Genomic DNA, 20,000 nt, shown 5'->3' on the forward strand with positions numbered 1-20,000 from the left:
TTTGTTTAACTTCATGGGAATGGTACGAATCTTGGTAAAGATTTTGGCACTTGCTGTGTGAAAAAAAAACGGGATTCGAACAGGTTTAATGGTCCTGAAACACTTGAGCTCCTCGCGGTCAGAAATGAGCGCTTTGTAAATGAACGAGTGTCGAGTTTCCTCTAGTGGAAGCGTGTGGAACTGCAGCCGAACAACATCTCACTGAAAGATCATTTGTTGAGATATCAAGCTCAACTTGTTTAGATTTATGGCTTTGATTTTCTTGCAATTTTAGAGTAAAATGTGTTTTTGAAAATATAGATTTCATATAAAAATTTAAAACAGTATTTTTGTGCATTTCTCATGACAATAAACGTAAAATTCTGTAACTTTTTTGTGCACTTTTTAGAAAAAAAATTCACTTCAGCAATAATCTGCCAAGTGTCGTCTATGAAAAGAGATCAAACTTCAGTCTGTCGCTCTAAAGTATTCAATATTTACCACAGTTTAAGTTCGAAATTTAATTTTCAGGTCTATGCTCAAAAAGTGAATTTGGATTATACAGCGTAAATATAATTTAGTATCATAAAATCCCCTAAAAATACAAAATATTAAATAAAAAACATTATCAAACTAAAATATAGTACATTCCTTTCATTGAAATAAAAAAATAAATAATAATTCTGTCATTTCTGACCACTGAAATATTTAGATCTCAAATACTGAATTAAAGTAGGAACATAATTATGCCATTACAAAGTTATTATAATGTTATTAGTACACTAAAAACGAACGAATGTGCAATTTATTTAGCAAAAGTGGACATGTATTGTACTTGAAATAAAATCCAAATGAATCGAAACTGGAATTTAATTGCAAGCTTGTGAATCGAAATCGAATCGTGAAATTTGTGTCAATGCCTACATGCTTATTAATATTATATTTATATAACACGTCAGTGAATAATACAGGCGTGCCCTCTTCAAACAATACCATGGTATATTTTAGTACTTAACAAAATCACTTTAAACCCAGACATAAAGCACTCTATATAAAAACAGACCATGTAAATGGTGTTATTTAATGATTTACACCGGATGCTCATTAAAATACACGAAATAAAATAATTAATTCAGATTTGAGTCTTTATTGTTCGTCTCTCCTGGTTTATTAAAGGGAACTCAAGCTGATCAAATTAAACCTAAAACGTTTAAAAATACAATAGTACGCGATTAAATTATGGGAGTTATTAATTAATCAAAGGAACGTTTTCGTGAGTAAAACTGATATAATGTAGAATGAGGGAGGCTAATGTGCTAACAGAACAATACGAGCTAAACTTCCTGATCTGAGAAACACTTTAAACACACGCACACTGGATGTATTTAAACGAGCTGCTTCAGGACATTAAATTAACACAAAACAAGAGCTGTTCTTTATAGACTCATTTCATATGATATTAAAATAAAATCACCAGATAAGTATTGCTGTTAACTGACGCTAGCATGTTAGCACGGAGCAGCGCTAACGCTCACATATGACGTCAAACGCCTGGGATAAATCAAGCAGAGCTTACCCGCGAGAATAAACAGCACAGAGACACACACTGAAACATAACTGTGTGTGGAAATCGGAAGCCTAATTTCCATCCTTTAGGTTTCATAAATATCGCCCGAGTAACGGAGCCTCCGTGTTTGTTTACAGCATCAGACCGACGGAGGTGCCCGCTGATCTCAGATCAGACTCAGTGACGTCAGCACGGGTGTGCCGAACACACGCTACTGGCCTCAGATCAGCTCTGATGTACCGAATGTAATGAACTACTGATCTCAGAGCGGATATTGGGTAAACAGTATTTTAATGTTGGTTATAATGAAGATTTGAATACATTTGCTTTGCATTCTGACCTTTGTCGCGAGAATTGTAATAAAAAATAAACCATTCACACTAAAGTCTGTGATTCTGATTGTGATCTCAGTTTTAATAATACTAACATATTTTATTGATTATTATAATTATTACTATTCATAATTGTTTCACAACTCTTTCGGAATACACTATTTCCCTAAATATTTATCTTCTTTGCAAACTGTATCCACAAATGTGAATTCAGTAATAAGAAACCAAGTAGAACGACTTCAATTTACAAAACCTTTCATTTGTATACTCTTGTTGTTGATGTCTATAAATTAATTTTATACCCTCATGTTCTTATTTCTTTTTTCTCTCGTTAGCAGAAAAGTTATAGCAGTTATTTGTGTATTATGTTGACAATGGCTGTATTGTTGTTAAATTGTGTGTATTATACACACACGTTTTGTATTATAATATGTAAACTGAATTTTTTTTTTTTTTGCATAAAAGAACTGAAAACAAAATAAAAGTCTTGCCGTTCTACTTCCGGTGTGTATCGGGCTATCAATTTAGCGGAGCATCGATCGTTACACAGCGGGTTTGGGTTTGACTCGCATTGTTATTATTATTAATTAGACAATAATCCTCTATTATGGCGACTTTCTTCGGCGAGGTGTTGTCGGTGTACTCGAGAGCTGTCGAGGAGGATGAGTATGATGATATGACGAGGGAAAACGAGGAAGATGAACAGATCCGACGTGAAATAGAGGAGAAGAGGTAAAATCATGCATTATATTTATTCATAATGCAATAAACTGTGTCCGTCCGTAACATTTGTTTTATAGTCTTATTTCATCAGCTTTTTAAGAGACTAATGAAAACACTATCCTTTCGGTTTCACTTCAGCCGCGTGTCTTTCTGTCAAGCTGCTGTGAAATAAACTTGAGTTATTTATATATATTTTTAATTGTTTTGATGTTTTTAATATTATTTTATGTACATATATTCCCAGCTTTGGCATTGTTGTATTATTTACAGTCATGCCAATAAAGCAATTTTGAGTTTGAATATTAATATGGATCATCACTGTATTGATCACGTCACAGATCAATCAATACACACACACACAGTTTCAAAGCAGCTTGTTCATGTTTACAATATCTTAATGTGGGTTTCCATATGATTGATTATGTCTTAAATATGGCACAAAAAGTCCAAATTGACATACAAGTCATAATTATGACACTAAAAAGTTTAAATTATGAGAAGTTGAAATTACAACTTCTGTCATAATTACATTGTCAATTTCTACTTTTAATGTCATAATTACGTAATAAAAAGCTGAAATTATGAATCTCTATGTCAAAACTACAACTTTTAATGTCACAATTTCAACATTTTGTCTTGATTTCGTCTTTTAATGTCATAATTATGAATGATTTACAAAAGGTTGTTTTTTACTCTTATGTGACAGTCATAATTATGAAGTTAATTATAAAAAGGAATTTCTATATACATAATTACTGGTTTTCCTGTAGCTCAAACAGTAGAGCGTTGGCGCTTGCAACGCCAAAAACAGGACAGGGGTTCGATTCCCAGGGAAAGCAAGAACTGATAATAATGTAAATGTGTACCTTGAAATGCTTTGGATAAAAGCGTCTGCCAAATGCATAAATGCAAATTTACTACTTTTTTCTCATAATATGACAGTCTGTCATTATTTTGACACTTTATATCATAATTATGATTTAGAAAAGCATGATTTTGTAGCGGTAATGGGCTTCATCTGAGCTGCAGTTGATAATGAAAGTAATTGAGTGTGTGTGTGTGTGTGTCTCAGGCGTGTGGATGTGTTCTGGCTCTCACACACAGACAGTGGGTCCCTGTCGTGTTCGGATCTAATCATTGCTGCGGGTCCAAACGCCACTGGTGAGAAACATCACGCTTCGCTCTAGAGATCCTGCGGAACCTAATCTTGAGCTCCTCCTGTTCCCCTGTTCTCCTGTTCCCATGCTCCCCTGTTCTCCTGTTCCCATGCTCCCCTGTTCCCCTGTTCTCCTGTTCCCCTGTTGTCCCGCTCCCCCGTTCTCCTGTTCCATTGTTCCCATGCTCCCCTGTTCCCCTGTTGTCCCGCTCCCCTGTTCCCCTGTTGTCCCGCTCCCCTGTTCCCCTGTTCCCCTCTTCTCCTGTTCTCCTGTTCCATTGTTCCCCTGTTGTCCCACTCCCCTGTTCCCCTGTTCTCCTGTTCCCATGCTCCCCTGTTCCCCTGTTGTTCCGCTCCCCTGTTCTCCTGTTCCCCTCTTCTCCTGTTCCCCTGTTGTCCCACTCGCCTGTTCTCCTGTTCCCCTCTTCTCCTGTTCCCCTCTTCTCCTGTTCCCCTGTTGTCCCGCTCCCCTGTTCTCCTGTTCCCCTCTTCTCCTGTTCCCCTGTTGTCCCACTCGCCTGTTCTCCTGTTCCCCTGTTCTCCTGTTCCCCTGTTCTCCCGTTCCCCTGTTCTCCCGTTCCCCTGTTCTCCCGTTCTCCTGTTCCCCTGTTCCCCTCTTCTCCTGTTCCCCTGTTGTCCCACTCGCCTGTTCTCCTGTTCCCCTGTTCCTCTGTTCCCCTGTTCTCCCGTTCCCCTGTTCTCCCGTTCCCCTGTTCCCCTGTTCTCCTGTTCCCCTCTTCTCCTGTTCCCCTGTTGTCCCACTCGCCTGTTCTCCTGTTCCCCTGTTCCTCTGTTCCCCTGTTCTCCCGTTCCCCTGTTCTCCCGTTCTCCCGTTCCCCTGTTCTCCTGTTCCCCTGTTCCATTGTTCTCCTGTTCCCCTGTTCCCCTGTTCCCCTGTTCCATTGTTCTCCTGTTCCCCTGTTCCATTGTTCTCCTGTACCCCTCTTCTCCTGTTCCATTGTTCTCCTGTTCATCTGTTCTCCTGTTCCCCTGTTGTCCCGCTCCCCTGTTGTCCCGTTCTCCCGTTCCCCTGTTCTCCCGTTCCCCTGTTCTCCCGTTCCCCTGTTCTCCCGTTCCCCTGTTCTCCCGTTCCCCTGTTCTCCTGTTCCCCTGTTCTCCTGTTCTCCTGTACCCCTCTTCTCCTGTTCTCCTGTTCCCCTGTTCCATTGTTCCCCTGTTCTCCTGTTCCCCTCTTCTCCTGTTCCCCTGTTCTCCTGTTCTCCTGTTCCCCTGTTCTCCTGTCCCCTCTTCTCCTGTTCCCCTCTTCTCCTGTTTCCCCTGTTCCCCTATTCCCCTGTTCTCCTGTTCCCCTGTTCTACTGTTCCCCGGTTCCCTTGTTCTCGGGTTCCCCTGTTTTCCTGTTCCCCTCTTCTCCTGTTCTCCTGTTCCCTGGTTCCCCTGTTCTCCTGTTCTCCTGTTCCCCTCTTCTCCTGTTCTTCTGTTCCCCTGTTCTCCTGTTCCCCTGTTCTCCCGTTCCCCTGTTCTCCCATTCCCCTGTTCTCCCGTTCCCCTGTTCTCCCGTTCCCCTGTTCTCCCGTTCCCCTGTTCTCCCGTTCCCCTGTTCTCCTGTTCCCCTGTTCTCCCGTTCCCCTGTTCTCCCGTTCCCCTGTTCTCCCGTTCCCCTGTTCTCCCGTTCCCCTGTTCTCCCGTTCCCCTGTTCTCCTGTTCCCCTGTTCTCCTGTTCTCCTGTACCCCTCTTCTCCTGTTCTCCTGTTCCCCTCTTCTCCTGTTCTCCTGTTCCATTGTTCCCCTGTTCTCCTGTTCCCCTCTTCTCCTGTTCCCCTGTTCTCCTGTTCCCCTGTTGTCCTTTCCCCTCTTCTCCTGTTCTCCTGTTTCCCTCTTCTCCTGTTCCCCTCTTCTACTGTTCCCCGGTTCCCTTGTTCTCGGGTTCCCCTGTTTTCCTGTTCCCCTCTTCTCCTGTTCTCCTGTTCCCTGGTTCCCCTGTTCTCCTGTTCTCCTGTTCCCCTCTTCTCCTGTTCTTCTGTTCCCCTGTTCTCCTGTTCCCCTGTTCTCCTGTTCCCCTGTTCTCCCGTTCCCCTGTTCTCCCATTCCCCTGTTCTCCCGTTCCCCTGTTCTCCCGTTCCCCTGTTCTCCCGTTCCCCTGTTCTCCTGTTCCCCTGTTCTCCTGTTCTCCTGTACCCCTCTTCTCCTGTTCTCCTGTTCCCCTCTTCTGCTGTTCTCCTGTTCCATTGTTCCCCTGTTCTCCTGTTCCCCTCTTCTCCTGTTCCCCTGTTCTCCTGTTCTCCTGTTCCCCTGTTGTCCCTCTCCCCGTTCCCCTGTTCTCCCGTTCCCCTGTTCTCCCGTTCCCCTGTTCTCCCGTTCCCCTGTTCTCCTGTACCCCTCTTCTCCTGTTCCATTGTTCCCCTGTTCTCCTGTTCCCCTCTTCTTCTGTTCTCCTCTTCTCCTGTTCCCCTCTTCTCCTGTTCTCCTGTTCTCCTGTTCCCCTCTTCTCCTGTTCTCCTGTTCCCCTCTTCTCCCGCTCCCCTGTTCCCCTGTTCTCCCGTTCTCCCGTTTCCCTGTTCTCCCGTTCCCATGTTCTCCTGTTCCCTTGTTCTCCCGTTCCCCTTTTCTCCTGTTCTCCTGTACCCCTCTTCTCCTGTTCCATTGTTCCCCTCTTCTCCTGTTCCCCTCTTCTCCTGTTCCCCTATTCCCCTGTTCCCCTGTTCTCCTGTTCCCCTGTTCTACTGTTCCCCGGTTCCCCTGTTCTCCTGTTCTCCGTTTCCCCTGTTTTCCTGTTCCCCTCTTCTCCTGTTCCATTGTTCCCCTGTTCTCCTGTTCCCCTCTTCTCCTGTTTCCCCTGTTCCCCTATTCCCCTGTTCTCCTGTTCCCCTGTTCTCCCATTCTCCTGTTCTCCTGTCCCCTCTTCTCCTGTTCTCCTGTTCCCCTGTTCTCCTGTTCCCCTGTTCTCCTGTTCCCCTGTTCTCCTGTTCACCGGTTCCCCTGTTCCACTGTTCTACTGTTCCCCGGTTCTCCTGTTCTCCGGTTCCCCTGTTTTCCTGTTCCCCTCTTCTCCTGTTCTTCTGTTCCCTGGTTCCCCTGTTCCCCGGTTCCCCTGTTCTCCTGTTCCCTGGTTCCCCTCTTCCCCTGTTCTCCTGTTCCCCTCTTCTCCTGTTCTCCTGTTCCCCTGTTCCCCTGTTCTCCCGTTCCCCTGTTCCCATGTTCTCCTGTTCTCCTGTTCCCCTGTTCTCCCGTTCCCCTGTTCCCCTGTTCTCCTGTTCCCATGTTCTCCTGTTCTCCCGTTCCCCTGTTCTCCCGTTCCCGTTCTCCCGTTCCCATTTTCTCCTGTTCCCCTGTTCTCCTGTTCCCCTGTTCTTCTGTATCCCTCTTCTCCTGTTCTCCTGTTCCATTGTTCCCCTGTTCTCCTGTTCCCCTCTTCTCCTGTTCCCCTCTTCTCCTGTTCCCCTGTTCTCCTGTTCTCCTGTTCCCCTATTCCCCTATTCCCCTGTTCTCCTGTTCCCCTGTTCTCCCGTTCTCCTGTTCCCCTGTTCTCCTGTCCCCTCTTCTCCTGTTCTTCTGTTCCCCTGTTCTCCTGTTCCCCTGTTCTCCTTTCCCCTCTTCTCCTGTTCTCCTGTTTCCCTCTTCTCCTGTTCCCCTGTTCTACTGTTCCCCGGTTCCCTTGTTCTCGGGTTCCCCTGTTTTCCTGTTCCCCTCTTCTCCTGTTCTCCTGTTCCCCTCTTCTCCTGTTCTCCTGTTCCCTGGTTCCCCTGTTCTCCTGTTCCCCTGTTCTCCTGTTCCCCTCTTCTCCTGTTCTTCTGTTCCCCTGTTCTCCTGTTCCCCTGTTCTCCCGTTCCCCTGTTCTCCTGTACCCCTCTTCTCCTGTTCTCCTGTTCCATTGTTCTCCTGTTCCCCTCTTCTCCTGTTTCCCCTGTTCCCCTATTCCCCTGTTCTCCTGTTCTCCTGTTCCCCTGTTCTCCTGTCCCCTCTTCTCCTGTTCTCCTGTTCTCCTGTTCTCCTGTTCCCCTGTTCTCCTGTTCCCCTGTTCCCCTGTTCTCCTGTTCCCCTGTTCCCCTGTTCTCCTGTTCTCCTGTTCCCCTATTCCCCTGTTCTCCTGTTCCCCTGTTCTCCCGTTCTCCTGTTCCCCTGTTCTCCTGTCCCCTCTTCTCCTGTTCTTCTGTTCCCCTGTTCTCCTGTTCCCCTGTTCTCCTTTCCCCTCTTCTCCTGTTCTCCTGTTTCCCTCTTCTCCTGTTCCCCTGTTCTACTGTTCCCCGGTTCCCTTGTTCTCGGGTTCCCCTGTTTTCCTGTTCCCCTCTTCTCCTGTTCTCCTGTTCCCTGGTTCCCCTGTTCTCCTGTTCTCCTGTTCCCCTCTTCTCCTGTTCTTCTGTTCCCCTGTTCTCCTGTTCCCCTGTTCTCCCGTTCCCCTGTTCTCCTGTACCCCTCTTCTCCTGTTCTCCTGTTCCATTGTTCTCCTGTTCCCCTCTTCTCCTGTTTCCCCTGTTCCCCTATTCCCCTGTTCTCCTGTTCCCCTGTTCTCCTGTCCCCTCTTCTCCTGTTCTCCTGTTCCATTGTTCTCCTGTTCCCCTCTTCTCCTGTTTCCCCTGTTCCCCTATTCCCCTGTTCTCCTGTTCTCCTGTTCCCCTGTTCTCCTGTACCCCTCTTCTCCTGTTCTCCTGTTCCATTGTTCTCCTGTTCCCCTCTTCTCCTGTTTTTACCCTGTTCCCCTGTTCTCCTGTTCCCCTGTTCTCCTGTCCCCTCTTCTCCTGTTCTCCTGTTCTCCTGTTCCCCTGTTCTCCTGTTCCCCTGTTCCCCTGTTCTCCTGTTCCCCTGTTCCCCTGTTTTCCTGTTCCCCTCTTCTCCTGTTCTCCTGTTCTACTGTTCCCCGGTTCCCCTGTTCTCCGGTTCCCCTGTTTTCCTGTTCCCCTGTTCCACTGTTGCCCTGTTCTCCTGTTCCCCGGTTCCCCTGTTCTACTGTTCTCCGGTTCTCCTGTTCCCCTGTTCCCCGGTTCCCCTGTTCTTCTGTTCCCCTGTTTCAATGTTCCCCTGTTTTACTGTTCTCCTGTTCCCCGGTTCCCCTGTTCTCCTGTTCCCCTGTTCCCCTGTTCTACTGTTCCCCTGTTCCACTGTCCCACTGTTCCCCGGTTCCCCTGTTCCCCTGTTCCCCTCTTCTCCTGTTCTCCTGTTAACCTCTTCTCCTGTTCTCCTTTTTCCCTGTTCTCCTGTTCCCATGTTCCCCGGTTCTCCTGTTCCCCTGTTCTCCTGTTTCCCTGTTCCCCTGTTCTCCTGTTCCCCGGTTCCCCTGTTCTTCTGTTCCCGTTCCACTGTTCCCCTGTTCTACTGTTCCCCGGTTCCCCTCTTCTCCTGTTCCCCTGTTCTCCTGTACCCCTCTTCTCCTGTTCTCCTGTTCCCCTGTTCCCCTGTTCTCCTGTTCCCCTGTTCTACTGTTCCCCGGTTCCCCTGTTCTCCGGTTCCCCTGTTCCCCTGTTTTCCTGTTCCCCTGTTCCCCTGTTCCCCTGTTCCCCGGTTCCCCTGTTCCCCTGTTCTACTGTTCTCCGGTTCTCCTGTTCCCCTGTTCCCCTGTTCTCCTGTTCCCCGGTTCCCCTGTTCTTCTGTTCCCCTGTTCTTCTGTTCCCCTGTTCCACTGTTCCCCTGTTCCACTGTTCCCCTGTTCTACTGTTCCCCGGTTCCCCTGTTCTCCTGTTCCCCTGTTCTACTGTTCCCCTGTTCCACTGTCCCACTGTTCCCCGGTTCCCCTGTTCTCCTGTTTCCCTGTTCCCCTGTTCCCATGTTCCCCGGTTCTCCTGTTTCCCTGTTCCCCTGTTCTCCTGTTCCCCGGTTCCCCTGTTCTTCTGTTCCCGTTCCACTGTTCCCCTGTTCTACTGTTCCCCGGTTCCCCTGTTCTCCTGTTCTCCTGTTCCCCTGTTCTACTGTTCTCCTGTTTCACTGTTCTCCTGTTTCCCTGTTCCCCGGTTCTCCTGTTCCCCTGTTCCCCTGTTCTACTGTTCCCCGGTTCCCCTGTTCTCCTGTTCTCCTGTTCTCCTGTTCCCCTGTTCTACTGTTCTCCTGTTTCACTGTTCTCCTGTTTCCCTGTTCCCCGGTTCTCCTGTTCCCCTGTTCCCCTGTTCTCCTGTTTCCCTGTTCCCCTGTTCTCCTGTTCCCATGTTCTCCTGTACCCATGTTCTCCTGTTCCCATGTTCTCCTGTTTTCCCAGGCTTCATCTCGGCGTACGTGCTGAGCTCTGGAGGCTGGCGGCCCGTGGCCCGGGTTTCCCTGTGGAACGAGCGGAGCCAAACTGACGGAGAGCCATCATGTGTCCTGTACCAGCAGAAGCAGGTGAGGAGATCACACACTCACATACACACACACACACACACACACACACACACACACACACACACACACACACCAGGATGGGAATTATGTAATTTTAGGGGCAAGGCCATTTTGCCTCCACCTTTTCTTTTTATTTAGGGGCACCAAGGCCATATGACAGGGCACAAAGGCCATTGAGTACAATTCGATGGTTTTCCCATTCAGATTGATACCATAACATCCTATTTTGGAATAAGACATGGATTATGACTTTTAAAAAAAAAATTAAGTTATGAAACATTTTCATGAAAATAAAATTGAAATTGGCATTGTATCAATCTAGAAATGCACTGCAGCTAAAGCCACATGTCTGACCATGTTATACTTAAAATCTGAAGATGATATGTCTAAAACTCTGTATTTAGGTAAATGTTTTTCAAGATCATGTCATATGACTTTATTTATTAGCTTAGCACACCATCAATACACAACAATTTATGAGACTAAAACCATGTTTGTGCTCCAAACTTACTTTATAATGCAAGTCGAGTGTTCTAAATAACCTTCTGTGATCTAATTTGACATCAGATAAAAAAAAAAATCAGACAGAAAATATAATATTTTATGTATAATGCAACGATGATAAAGTCTATTGATTAGCATAACATTATACATATAATCTATTATTATGAAAATGCCTGACATGGCTCGAAGAACACAGGTAAGTCAAATATCATTGCAAAAATGTTTATTGTCTTCAAAACGACATAATCTGCATGTTGCAGCGATCTGTTAGCTCTGTTTGTGGTCGGGGATTTGGGATTTCCTGCATTGTCGAACGCTCTTCTTCATGTGTTTCAAATATGGACTATAATGTTCAGTAGAGCGCCCTCACCTGCTGGTATGAATTGAAAACACAGCACATCAGTATACAGCGCTCATAATGATTACATCGACGCATTTGGCTATAAATTCAATAAAATATTATTCCTGTCAATAGAAATCTGATGTAAACTGAGAATATATCAATATTTCTCCAAATCTGCACACTTTTGAGCTAAAAGCCATGAGGGACGTTGTTTTGTGAATCGCTTTCATGATGACAGCACAGGAGGTTTTTATGAATGGGAGCGTCTGACGCTCATAATTCATATTAAAGGTATCGACTCATTTTTGCATTTCATAACTCCTGACACAAATTAAGACATAACCGTCAATATAAATTTCTCAGAATACAATAGTGGTCAAATACTGAAATGTGAGTCTTATATCTTTTTAATGATGTATAGTTTGTCAAGGTAATAACATTAAATCTTATAGTAACTTTGAATTATAAAAAAAAAAAAAACGCTTCAGTGCGCCGACGCACTGGCAACGGTTAACAGGTTAAGACAGGTTAATAACGTAACTTCTGGAGGCGCTTTTACCAGAGTAAAAACACAGTAAACAAAACAAACTTCCTAGCAACACAGAGCTAAAATCAACTGGGAAAAGTAAACACTCACAGACTGATGGTCTCTCCTGTTGTTCGACTGCTTCTTCTAATAAGTACTAGCAGTTTGTTAGAATAAATACTTTAACTGGCTTAGGTCCCGCCCTCCTGTTTAGTCAAGCGAAACTAACAAGTCACGACGCACAAACAACGTCACACGGGCGCTTTTACCAGAGTAAAAACACAGTAAACAAAACAAACTTCCTAGCAACACAGAGAGGCGCTAAAATTCAGTTCAGAGACTACTTGGGTGGCTCGCTGTAATTCAAAGCAAGCCCACTATGCCGCACTGGCGCTTTATACATGGAACTTGGACAGTGCCAGGGCACACAGGCCACTGTGGCCGTACGATGATTTTTTTTCACGGACATGAAGGCCAAAGTGTAGGGCGACGGCGGTATAATTCCCACCCTGACACACACACACACTTACTCACCACACATTACATGTCACAGAACCTCAGCAATCACAAGGTCATAATCTGACTAAACCGGTCAAGATCATCAATTTTATGCTTATTTAATTATTTTATTATAAGATATGCAATATAATTTAAACTGCACAATTATTGCACTTGTCATTACATAATACATATATAATACATAATACAACCCTGTAATGCACGTGTGTGTGTGCAGGTGCTGATATGCCAGTGCTCCTGTTACGTCGCTGAAGACCAGCTGTTCCAGTGGACGGAGAAGGTAAAGCTCTAACACACACTCACACACACACACACACACACACACTCTCACACTTTCACACACACTCTCTCACACACAGACACACAGAGCTCTGTACTTCTGTGTGCAGGTGTTGGGCTGTGTTCAGGCCCGAGGTCTGAGTGTGACAGTGCTCTCCGACTGCTCCGTGGCCGAGTATAAAACATCAGACTACCTGAGTGGGAGCAGCACACCTTTCCTGCGCTGCCTGAAGACCAGCACACACACCAGTGCCGTCGCCTGTCCACTGCTGGAGCCGCCCAACATCAGCTGTGGCCTGGCAGCTGCAGGTAGTGTGTGTGTGTTAATCGTGATTAATCGCATCCAAAATAAAAGTTTGTGTTGACATAATAGGTCATAATAAGAGTACTGTGTATAATTACTTTGTATAAATAAATACATACACATGCATGTATATATTTAAAGGTGACATATTATGTCCCTTTTCACCAGATGTAATATAAATCTCTGGAGTCCCCAGAATGTGTGTGTGAAATTTCAGCTCAAAATACCAGATCATTTATTATAGCTTGTCAAATTTGCCCCTTTTTGGGTGTGAGCAAAAATGCGCCATTTTTGTGTGTGTCCCTTTAAATGCAAATGAGTCTTTACACGAGCTTCAGAAGAGGGCGGAGTCTTTACACAAGCTTCAGAGACTTTGGCAATAACAAAACAGGCCAATCTCACTCATTAGTCAGCTGCAATATATGGCTTGACCCCAAAAATATTCTAACAAAAGGTTTATCAGTGGTTTACAGTAGTATCAGATGTACTTAAAAACATACTAAAAGTTTACCAAAGTTTGACTCCAAGAAAGGCCCCATTTTCAAAATGGCGGCCATCAGGTCCTCAAAATGACCATTACTCCTTTGTATTCCTCCTAGACCAGGAATACTGGTGCTTGATACATGTTTGGGCCATGTAATATTCTAATTAGTATATTTGCATACTAGATAAGTGAATACAAGTACAATTATATATTAAAGCAATTGGTTACAAGCATATTTATGCGAAAAATGAGTACAATTTCCCTTAAGTAATTGCATATTTCTCCTTTCTCATATCGTTTTGCCTAGTGTTGGTGGTTTCTGTGGTTCATAACCATTCTTTTGATTCCATTAAAGAATAAATTAGAAATGTGTGGTACTGTAATATTAGCCAAAACAGGGCTGCCACGTGAAGGCATGCGCTGATTGTCTGAACCCGTATAGAATCACGCCAATTCATTGGCTGATGGTGCGGTTGCCTCCTCGGCGGCGCTACGTCACTCACTCTTATACAGTGAAAGCTGCATCTGCTCCTCAGATTTTCCACCGATAAAGAAGAAGCTCCTTCGGCAGCGAGAGGAGTTTGGCAGCGAACGCAGCGTCTCGTTCCCTATTCAGAGGACATGGGTTACGCGAGTAACCCGAGACGTTCTCTTTCATAGGTTCACTCTACGTTGCGTAGCGATGACGCAATGGGAACGATATACCACACACGCCAAGCTAAGCGCTGCAAGATCTGGCCCAACAAGGAACTTTCCTATAACTTTTTTTTTTGCCAGACCAGACTCAACTAGGACCAAGGCGACCAGTTCATACAGAATCCAAGTTATAAAACCTAATAAAAGTGTGCAGGGAGGACCAACCTGCCGCCACACAAATATCCTCTAAAGGAACTCCCTTGAAAAGAGCCTGGGAGGACGCCATACTCCTAGCAGAGCGAGCTTTAACGCCCAGAGGTGAAGGAGGCTTCCGCACCTCATAAGCCAGGGAAATGACGTCTCACCCGGTGAGAGATCCTGTGCTTAGAGGCGGCGAGCCCTCGGCGGCCAGCACCAAAGCATACGAACAACTGAGACGACTTGCGCCACTTGCCAGAGCTGTCCACGTATGCCTTTAAAGCCCGAACAGGGCAAAGCAAATTATGTTTCTCCTCCTTAGCAGAGGAAAAAGGAGGGGGACAGAAAGAGTGAAGCACGACCACTTGAGAGCGGAATGATGTGGACAAAACTTTGGGGACATAACCAGGTCTAGGCCTCCATATCTCGGGTCGGAGCTGAGACAGCAGATCTCTCCTGATAGGAATCTGCCAAGGGGACCCCTCCACCAGGGGGCTCAGTTCCGAGAACCACGTCTGGGATGGCCAGAATTGGGCTATCAGAAAGTCTGCTGCGTCGCTCAGGTCCCCTGGAACGTGAACTGCTCTCAGCGAAAGAAACCTGTCTTGAGCCCAAAGGAGGAGGCGGTCTGCATGCCTGACGAGGGTGCGCGACCGCGAGCCTCCCTGGCGATTTACATGGGACACCTCTGCCATGTTGTCCGTCCTGACAATGACATGACAGCCCATCAGGGCCGGGAGACAATGATCCACGGCCAGAGAGACGGCTTACAGCCCGAGGCAATTTATATGCCACGAGAGAAGCTTGCCCGTCCAAACACGGCACTCCGGTCTGCCCTCGAAGACCGCACCCCAACCAGTCAAAGAGGCGTCCGTCGTGACAACCTGCCGACGGCAAACTACACCCATCTTGACCCCCTGAAGTAAAAAGGGGGAGTCTTTCCACCTCCAAAGAGCGCAAAGGCGACTGCGCAACACTCTCAGCAGGCGGAAGGCAGACCAAGAATGGTTTCATCCACCACAGGAATGGTCTCATATGAAGGAGACCCAAGGGCAGCACAGGAGAGGCTGCGACACATGCCCACCGCTACACGATGGCCGAGCCTGAAACGGGAACTGTTTCAATTCAATTCAATTCAAATTTATTTGTATAGCGCTTTTCACAATACACATTGTTTCAAAGCAGCTTTACAGAAAGTGCATTTCAGAAATGTACATAGAAAAATAAAGTTAGTTAATCATGTATTAATTTAGGGCATAACATCGCTGGCATCAAGTCGTCTCTTCACGGGTGTTTGGGCATCTGAAGTCTCCATGAGAGGCTGGATACAAACTGGAGCTGACGAACTCTATTTACCAACAGAAAAGCATATGGGAAATAATTAGCGTAGCTGCTGTTCATAATATTAATGCATTTGATCCGATTTAACTGTAGTATAAAAGGTAATCATTATGTGAATGCCTGGCTGAAGAGATGCGTCTTTAATCTAGTTTTAAACTGGGAGAGTGAATCTGAGCAACGAACAGTATCCGGAAGACTATTCCAGAGTTTTGGAGCTAAATGTGAAAATGCTCTCCCTCCTTTGGTGGATCTGGATATCCTAGGTATGACCAAAAGCCTCGAATTTAGTGACCTTAAAGAGCGCGATGGATTATAGGGCGATAGAAGATCCGTTAAGTAGACTGGAGCTAAGCCGTTTAGGGCTTTATAGGTCAGTAGCAATACCTTGTAATTAATACGGGACTTTATAGGTAACCAATGTAGTGATGATAAAATTGGTGTTATATGATCATATTTTCTTGATCTAGTAAGAACTCTAGCGGCGGCATTTTGGACTAACTGTAGCTTGTTTATTGAGGATGCAGGACAACCAGCTAATAAAGCATTACAGTAATCTAGTCTAGAGGTCATGAACGCATGAACTAACTTTTCTGCATCAGAAACTGATAGCATGTTACGTAGCTTAGCAATATTTCTGGACTGGGAACTCGAGCAGGGGCCAGACTGGCCTGCATCGAGAGAGAATCGAGTTAGACACCCAGGAAAGTGGTCTGCTGAGAAGGAGTTAAGACTCTAATGAGCATTCAACCTGAGACCAAGAGACCGGAGGTGGTGGAGAAGGCCGTCCCTGTGAGGACACACCAACTCTCTGGAATGAGGCAGAATGTTGTCTAGATAATCTAGCACACGGATGCCCTGGAGCCTCGAGGGAGCCAGAGCTGCATCTTGGAGAACGTCCGCAGAGCCAGAGCTAGACCAGATGGAAGGGCCCGATACTGATACGCCTTTCCCCCAAAGGCGAACCGGAGGAACTTCCTGTGCCGTGCAATGACCTGGATGTGGAAATATGCGTCCTTCAGGTCCATGGTGACAAACCAGTCCCCTGTTCGAATCTGCGCCAGGATAGTTTTCAACGTCAGCATCTTGAACTTCCCTTTGTAAAGGAAAAATGCGGAAAAATATGCAGGTGCAATATGGGGCGCAGACCTCCATCCTTTAGTATAATGCCACCTTTATACTCAAAAACATCTACAGAGGATGCATTACATATGTATTCCCTTATTCAAATTGAATGAGTGACCATTTTAGAGGGTTCACACACAGGCCTCTGTTCGGGCTGATTCAGAGTTGTTTATGATCAAAGTTATACAACTCCAATTTAAGTTACTTTTGGGTGCAATAACTTTTACATTGAATGTCAAGTCTGTGTTTTAGCAAAAAAAGGGTATGTGTCCAAAAACACGAGCTGAGTAGGAGTTACATGGCATTGGCTAACTCGTTTAAATCTCTGGTTCACCCCAAACAAAGATAAAACCTTACAGTAATCTCACAAAATCATTGTAGTAAGGTTTGTAGTGTAGGAAGGAAGAAGACAGGGGTCGGCTGACTGGGACTGACACTTTATTCACAAAACAAACCAAATAAACAAAAGGTGCGCAACAGCGCGTTCACCGTGCTTTCCTGCACAGCAATAAATAATCACACAATGTCACAGTCTCTGGTGATCTCTCCTAGATCAGCCCGTTCGTGTAGTCCCAGTCCACTACTCTCTTCTCCTCTCTCTCGCTCTCCCCGGCTTTATGCAGTCTCTCCACGCCAATTACTGCAATCAGACACAGGTGTTCATCATCTGCACTTGACCTACTTACTCACCGCTCGGCCCCCACCTTTCTCTCCCGCTACAGACTTCGCGGAACCACGCCCCCCTCGCCACATACCCCCACCGCCCGACTCAGGCCGGGGAGCCATCCGGCCTGCAGCCTCCCCCCCCCTCCTCCTGGAGAGGAAGTCAGCCACAGTCATCTGTGCACCCGGCCTGTGGATCACCTGGAACTTAAACGGCTGTAAAGCTAGATACCAACGAGTGATCCGCGCGTTGGTATCCTTCATGCGGTGGAGCCACTGCAGGGGAGCGTGGTCCGAACAGAGGGTGAACTCCCGTCCCAAGAGGTAGTAGCGGAGGGTGAGAACGGCCCACCTGATGGCTAGGCACTCCTTTTCGATGGTGCTGTACATCGTCTCTCTCTTTGAGAGCTTTCGACTGATGTACAGCACCGGCCGCTCCTCACCCTCCACCTCCTGGGACAGGACGGCGCCCATCCCTCTGTCCGATGCGTCAGTCTGCAGAATAAAAGGGAGAGAAAAGTTAGGGGCATGTAAGAGTGGGCCACCACACAAAGCAGCCTTTATCTGAGTGAAAGCCTGCTGACACTGCTCCGTCCACTGAACCGTATCTGGTACCTCTTTTTTAGTCAGATCAGTCAACGGGCTGGCGAGGTCCGAATAATTAGGCACAAACCTTCTATAATATCCCGCCAGCCCCAAGAACTGTCTAACCTCCTTTTTGGTCTTAGGTCTTGGACAAGTTGCAACTGCTGCCGTCTTATCAATTTGGGGACGCACTTGTCCATGACCCAAGTTGAAGCCCAGATATCTAACTTCCACTCGCCCAACCGCACACTTCTTTGGGTTTGCCGTGAGCCCAGCTCTTCTCAGCGTCTTCAGGACAGCCCGCAAATGCTGCATATGCCGCTGCCAGTCGCCACTATAGATGATGATGTCATCCAAGTAGGCAGCAGTATATGCAGCATGCGGCCGGAGAATTCTGTCCATCAGACGCTGAAACGTTGCTGGAGCCCCGAACAAACCGAAAGGAAGGGTGACAAATTGGTGTAATCCGAACGGCGTGGTGAAAGCGGTCTTTTCTTTGGACATAGGTGATAAGGGGATCTGCCAATATCCCTTCGTTAAGTCCAGTGTCGAATAAAAACGAGCAGTACCCAGCCGATCAAGCAATTCGTCAATCCTAGGCATTGGATAAGCGTCGAATTTCGACACAGCATTCACCTTCCTGTAATCCACACAGAATCTGACTGAGCCGTCCGTTTTGGGAACCAAAACTATCGGGCTCGCCCAATCACTGTTGGATTCTTCTATTACTCCCATTTCCATCATTGCCTCTAATTCGCTCTGCACTACTTTTTTTTTATGCTCTGGCAGGCGATACGGCCGGCTGCGAACTACCACCCCCGGCTCGGTCTCAACGTGGTGCTGAATGAGATCTGTGCGACCAGGCAGAGGCGAGAACACATCCGCAAATTCTGCTTGTAAATTCTTTATGTCAGTGAGTTGGGATGGTGAGAGGTGGTCTCCTCCAGGGTCCAGAGCGAGGGATTGTTTTTTTATAAGCGCTTCTGGACCGAGATCCTCCTCTCCGCTCACCACCATCGCCAACAACACTGACTCCACCTCCGACCATTTTTTAAGGAGATTGAGATGGTATATTTGATGTGCCCCGCCTCTATCTGTCCGTATTACCTCATAGTTGAGATCCCCAACTCGCCGTGTGACCTCGAAGGGTCCTTGCCACTTTGCGAGTAATTTTGAACTGGAAGTGGGAAGTAATACAAGCACTTATTCTCCCGGTGCAAATTGACGCAGTCTAGCCCCCCTGTTGTACAACCGACTTTGTCTGTCTTGAGCCTGTAACAAATTCTCCATGGATAGCCGCCCCAAAGTGTGGAGTTTTGTTCTCAGGTCCATGACATACTGAATTTCATTTCTACTATTTGAAGGTCCGTCCTCCCAAGTTTCTCTAAGGACGTCCAACACCCCGCGAGGCTGACGTCCATAGAGAAGCTCGAAGGGGGAAAACCCCGTGGAGGCTTGGGGGACCTCTCGTACAGCGAACAAGAGGGGTTCTAACCATTTATCCCAATTTTTGGCGTCTTCCTGTACGAACTTTCGAATCATGGTTTTTAACGTGCGATTAAACCGTTCGACCAGCCCGTCTGTCTGTGGGTGATAGACACTGGTACGAATCGCTTTAATGCCCAATAACTCGTAAAGTTCGCGTATAGTACGTGACATAAATGCCGTGCCTTGATCGGTGAGAATCTCTTTCGGGATTCCCACCCGGGAGATCAATGAAAACAGAGCACTCGCCACACTTTTAGCGGAAATAGTGCGGAGAGGAACTGCTTCAGGATACCGCGTTGCATAGTCCACCAGGACCAATGCAAAGCGGTGTCCCCGTGCTGACCGTTCTAATGGCCCGATGAGGTCCATACCAATTCGCTCGAAGGGGGCCTGCATTAACGGGAGTGGGCACAAAGGTGCTTTTGGGTTAGCCGGTGGGTTTACCAACTGACATTCACGACAAGACGCACACCACTTGCGCACGTTCTCGTGAATGCCCGGCCAAAAGAATCGGGCCATGAGACGATTTAGTGTCGCTGTTTGTCCTAAATGTCCGGCCATTGGATTACAATGAGCCGCCTGGAAAAGCATTTCCCGGCGGCTTCGAGGAACTAATAACTGAGTTGTATCTTGCTTTGACTGGGCGTCTTGGGTCACCCGATACAACTTATCTTTTAAAATTGCAAAATAAGGATAGGAGAGCGGCTGGTCAGGGTGGAGAAGCTGGCCATCGATGGATCGAACCTGATCAAAAGCATGTTTTAGAGTCTCATCCTGGGACTGCTCCAGGGGAAAATCATCGCGTTCGGGGAAGTTAATTCCTCCCAAAACGCTCTGTTCCCCTGAAACAGCACCCAGAGGTTCTGACTCAGCTTCACCCAGCTGAGCAACCGCCTCTTTTCCTTCCGGTTTCCCCCAAGAAGCATCCGTACACAAAATCCCTAATAATTTATTAAAGTCTGGCCAATCAGTTCCCAAAATTAA

The 20,000-nt window shown here is 46.7% G+C and overlaps 2 protein-coding genes across 3 annotated transcripts in view; one reads left to right on the top strand and one right to left on the bottom strand.

The window, feature by feature from the left end:
• Positions 1-1,768, bottom strand: part of mpzl1l (myelin protein zero-like 1 like) — a 13,951-nt gene extending 12,183 nt beyond the window's left edge. The window contains exon 1 of the mRNA XM_081355154.1: positions 1,556-1,768. Within this exon, the coding sequence (XP_081211280.1) occupies positions 1,556-1,628 (73 nt within the window). The 5' untranslated portion in view covers positions 1,629-1,768. The remainder of the gene's footprint in view (positions 1-1,555) is intronic.
• A 563-nt stretch (positions 1,769-2,331) lies between these two features.
• psmg1 (proteasome (prosome, macropain) assembly chaperone 1) overlaps positions 2,332-20,000 on the top strand; it is a 20,443-nt gene continuing 2,774 nt past the window's right edge. Inside the window, exons 1-5 of one of the 2 annotated variants that reach the window (XM_081355153.1) lie at positions 2,332-2,610; positions 3,674-3,762; positions 9,903-10,024; positions 12,134-12,196; positions 12,306-12,504. In XM_081355153.1, coding sequence (XP_081211279.1) covers positions 2,486-2,610; positions 3,674-3,762; positions 9,903-10,024; positions 12,134-12,196; positions 12,306-12,504 — 598 coding nt within the window. In that variant the 5' untranslated portion in view covers positions 2,332-2,485. The remainder of the gene's footprint in view (positions 2,611-3,673; positions 3,763-9,902; positions 10,025-12,133; positions 12,197-12,305; positions 12,505-20,000) is intronic. The other variant, XM_081355152.1, reaches the window with a different exon arrangement.

Source organism: Scardinius erythrophthalmus, assembly GCF_964197995.2.
Source record: "Scardinius erythrophthalmus genome assembly, chromosome: 23".
NCBI lineage: Eukaryota > Metazoa > Chordata > Actinopteri > Cypriniformes > Leuciscidae > Scardinius > Scardinius erythrophthalmus.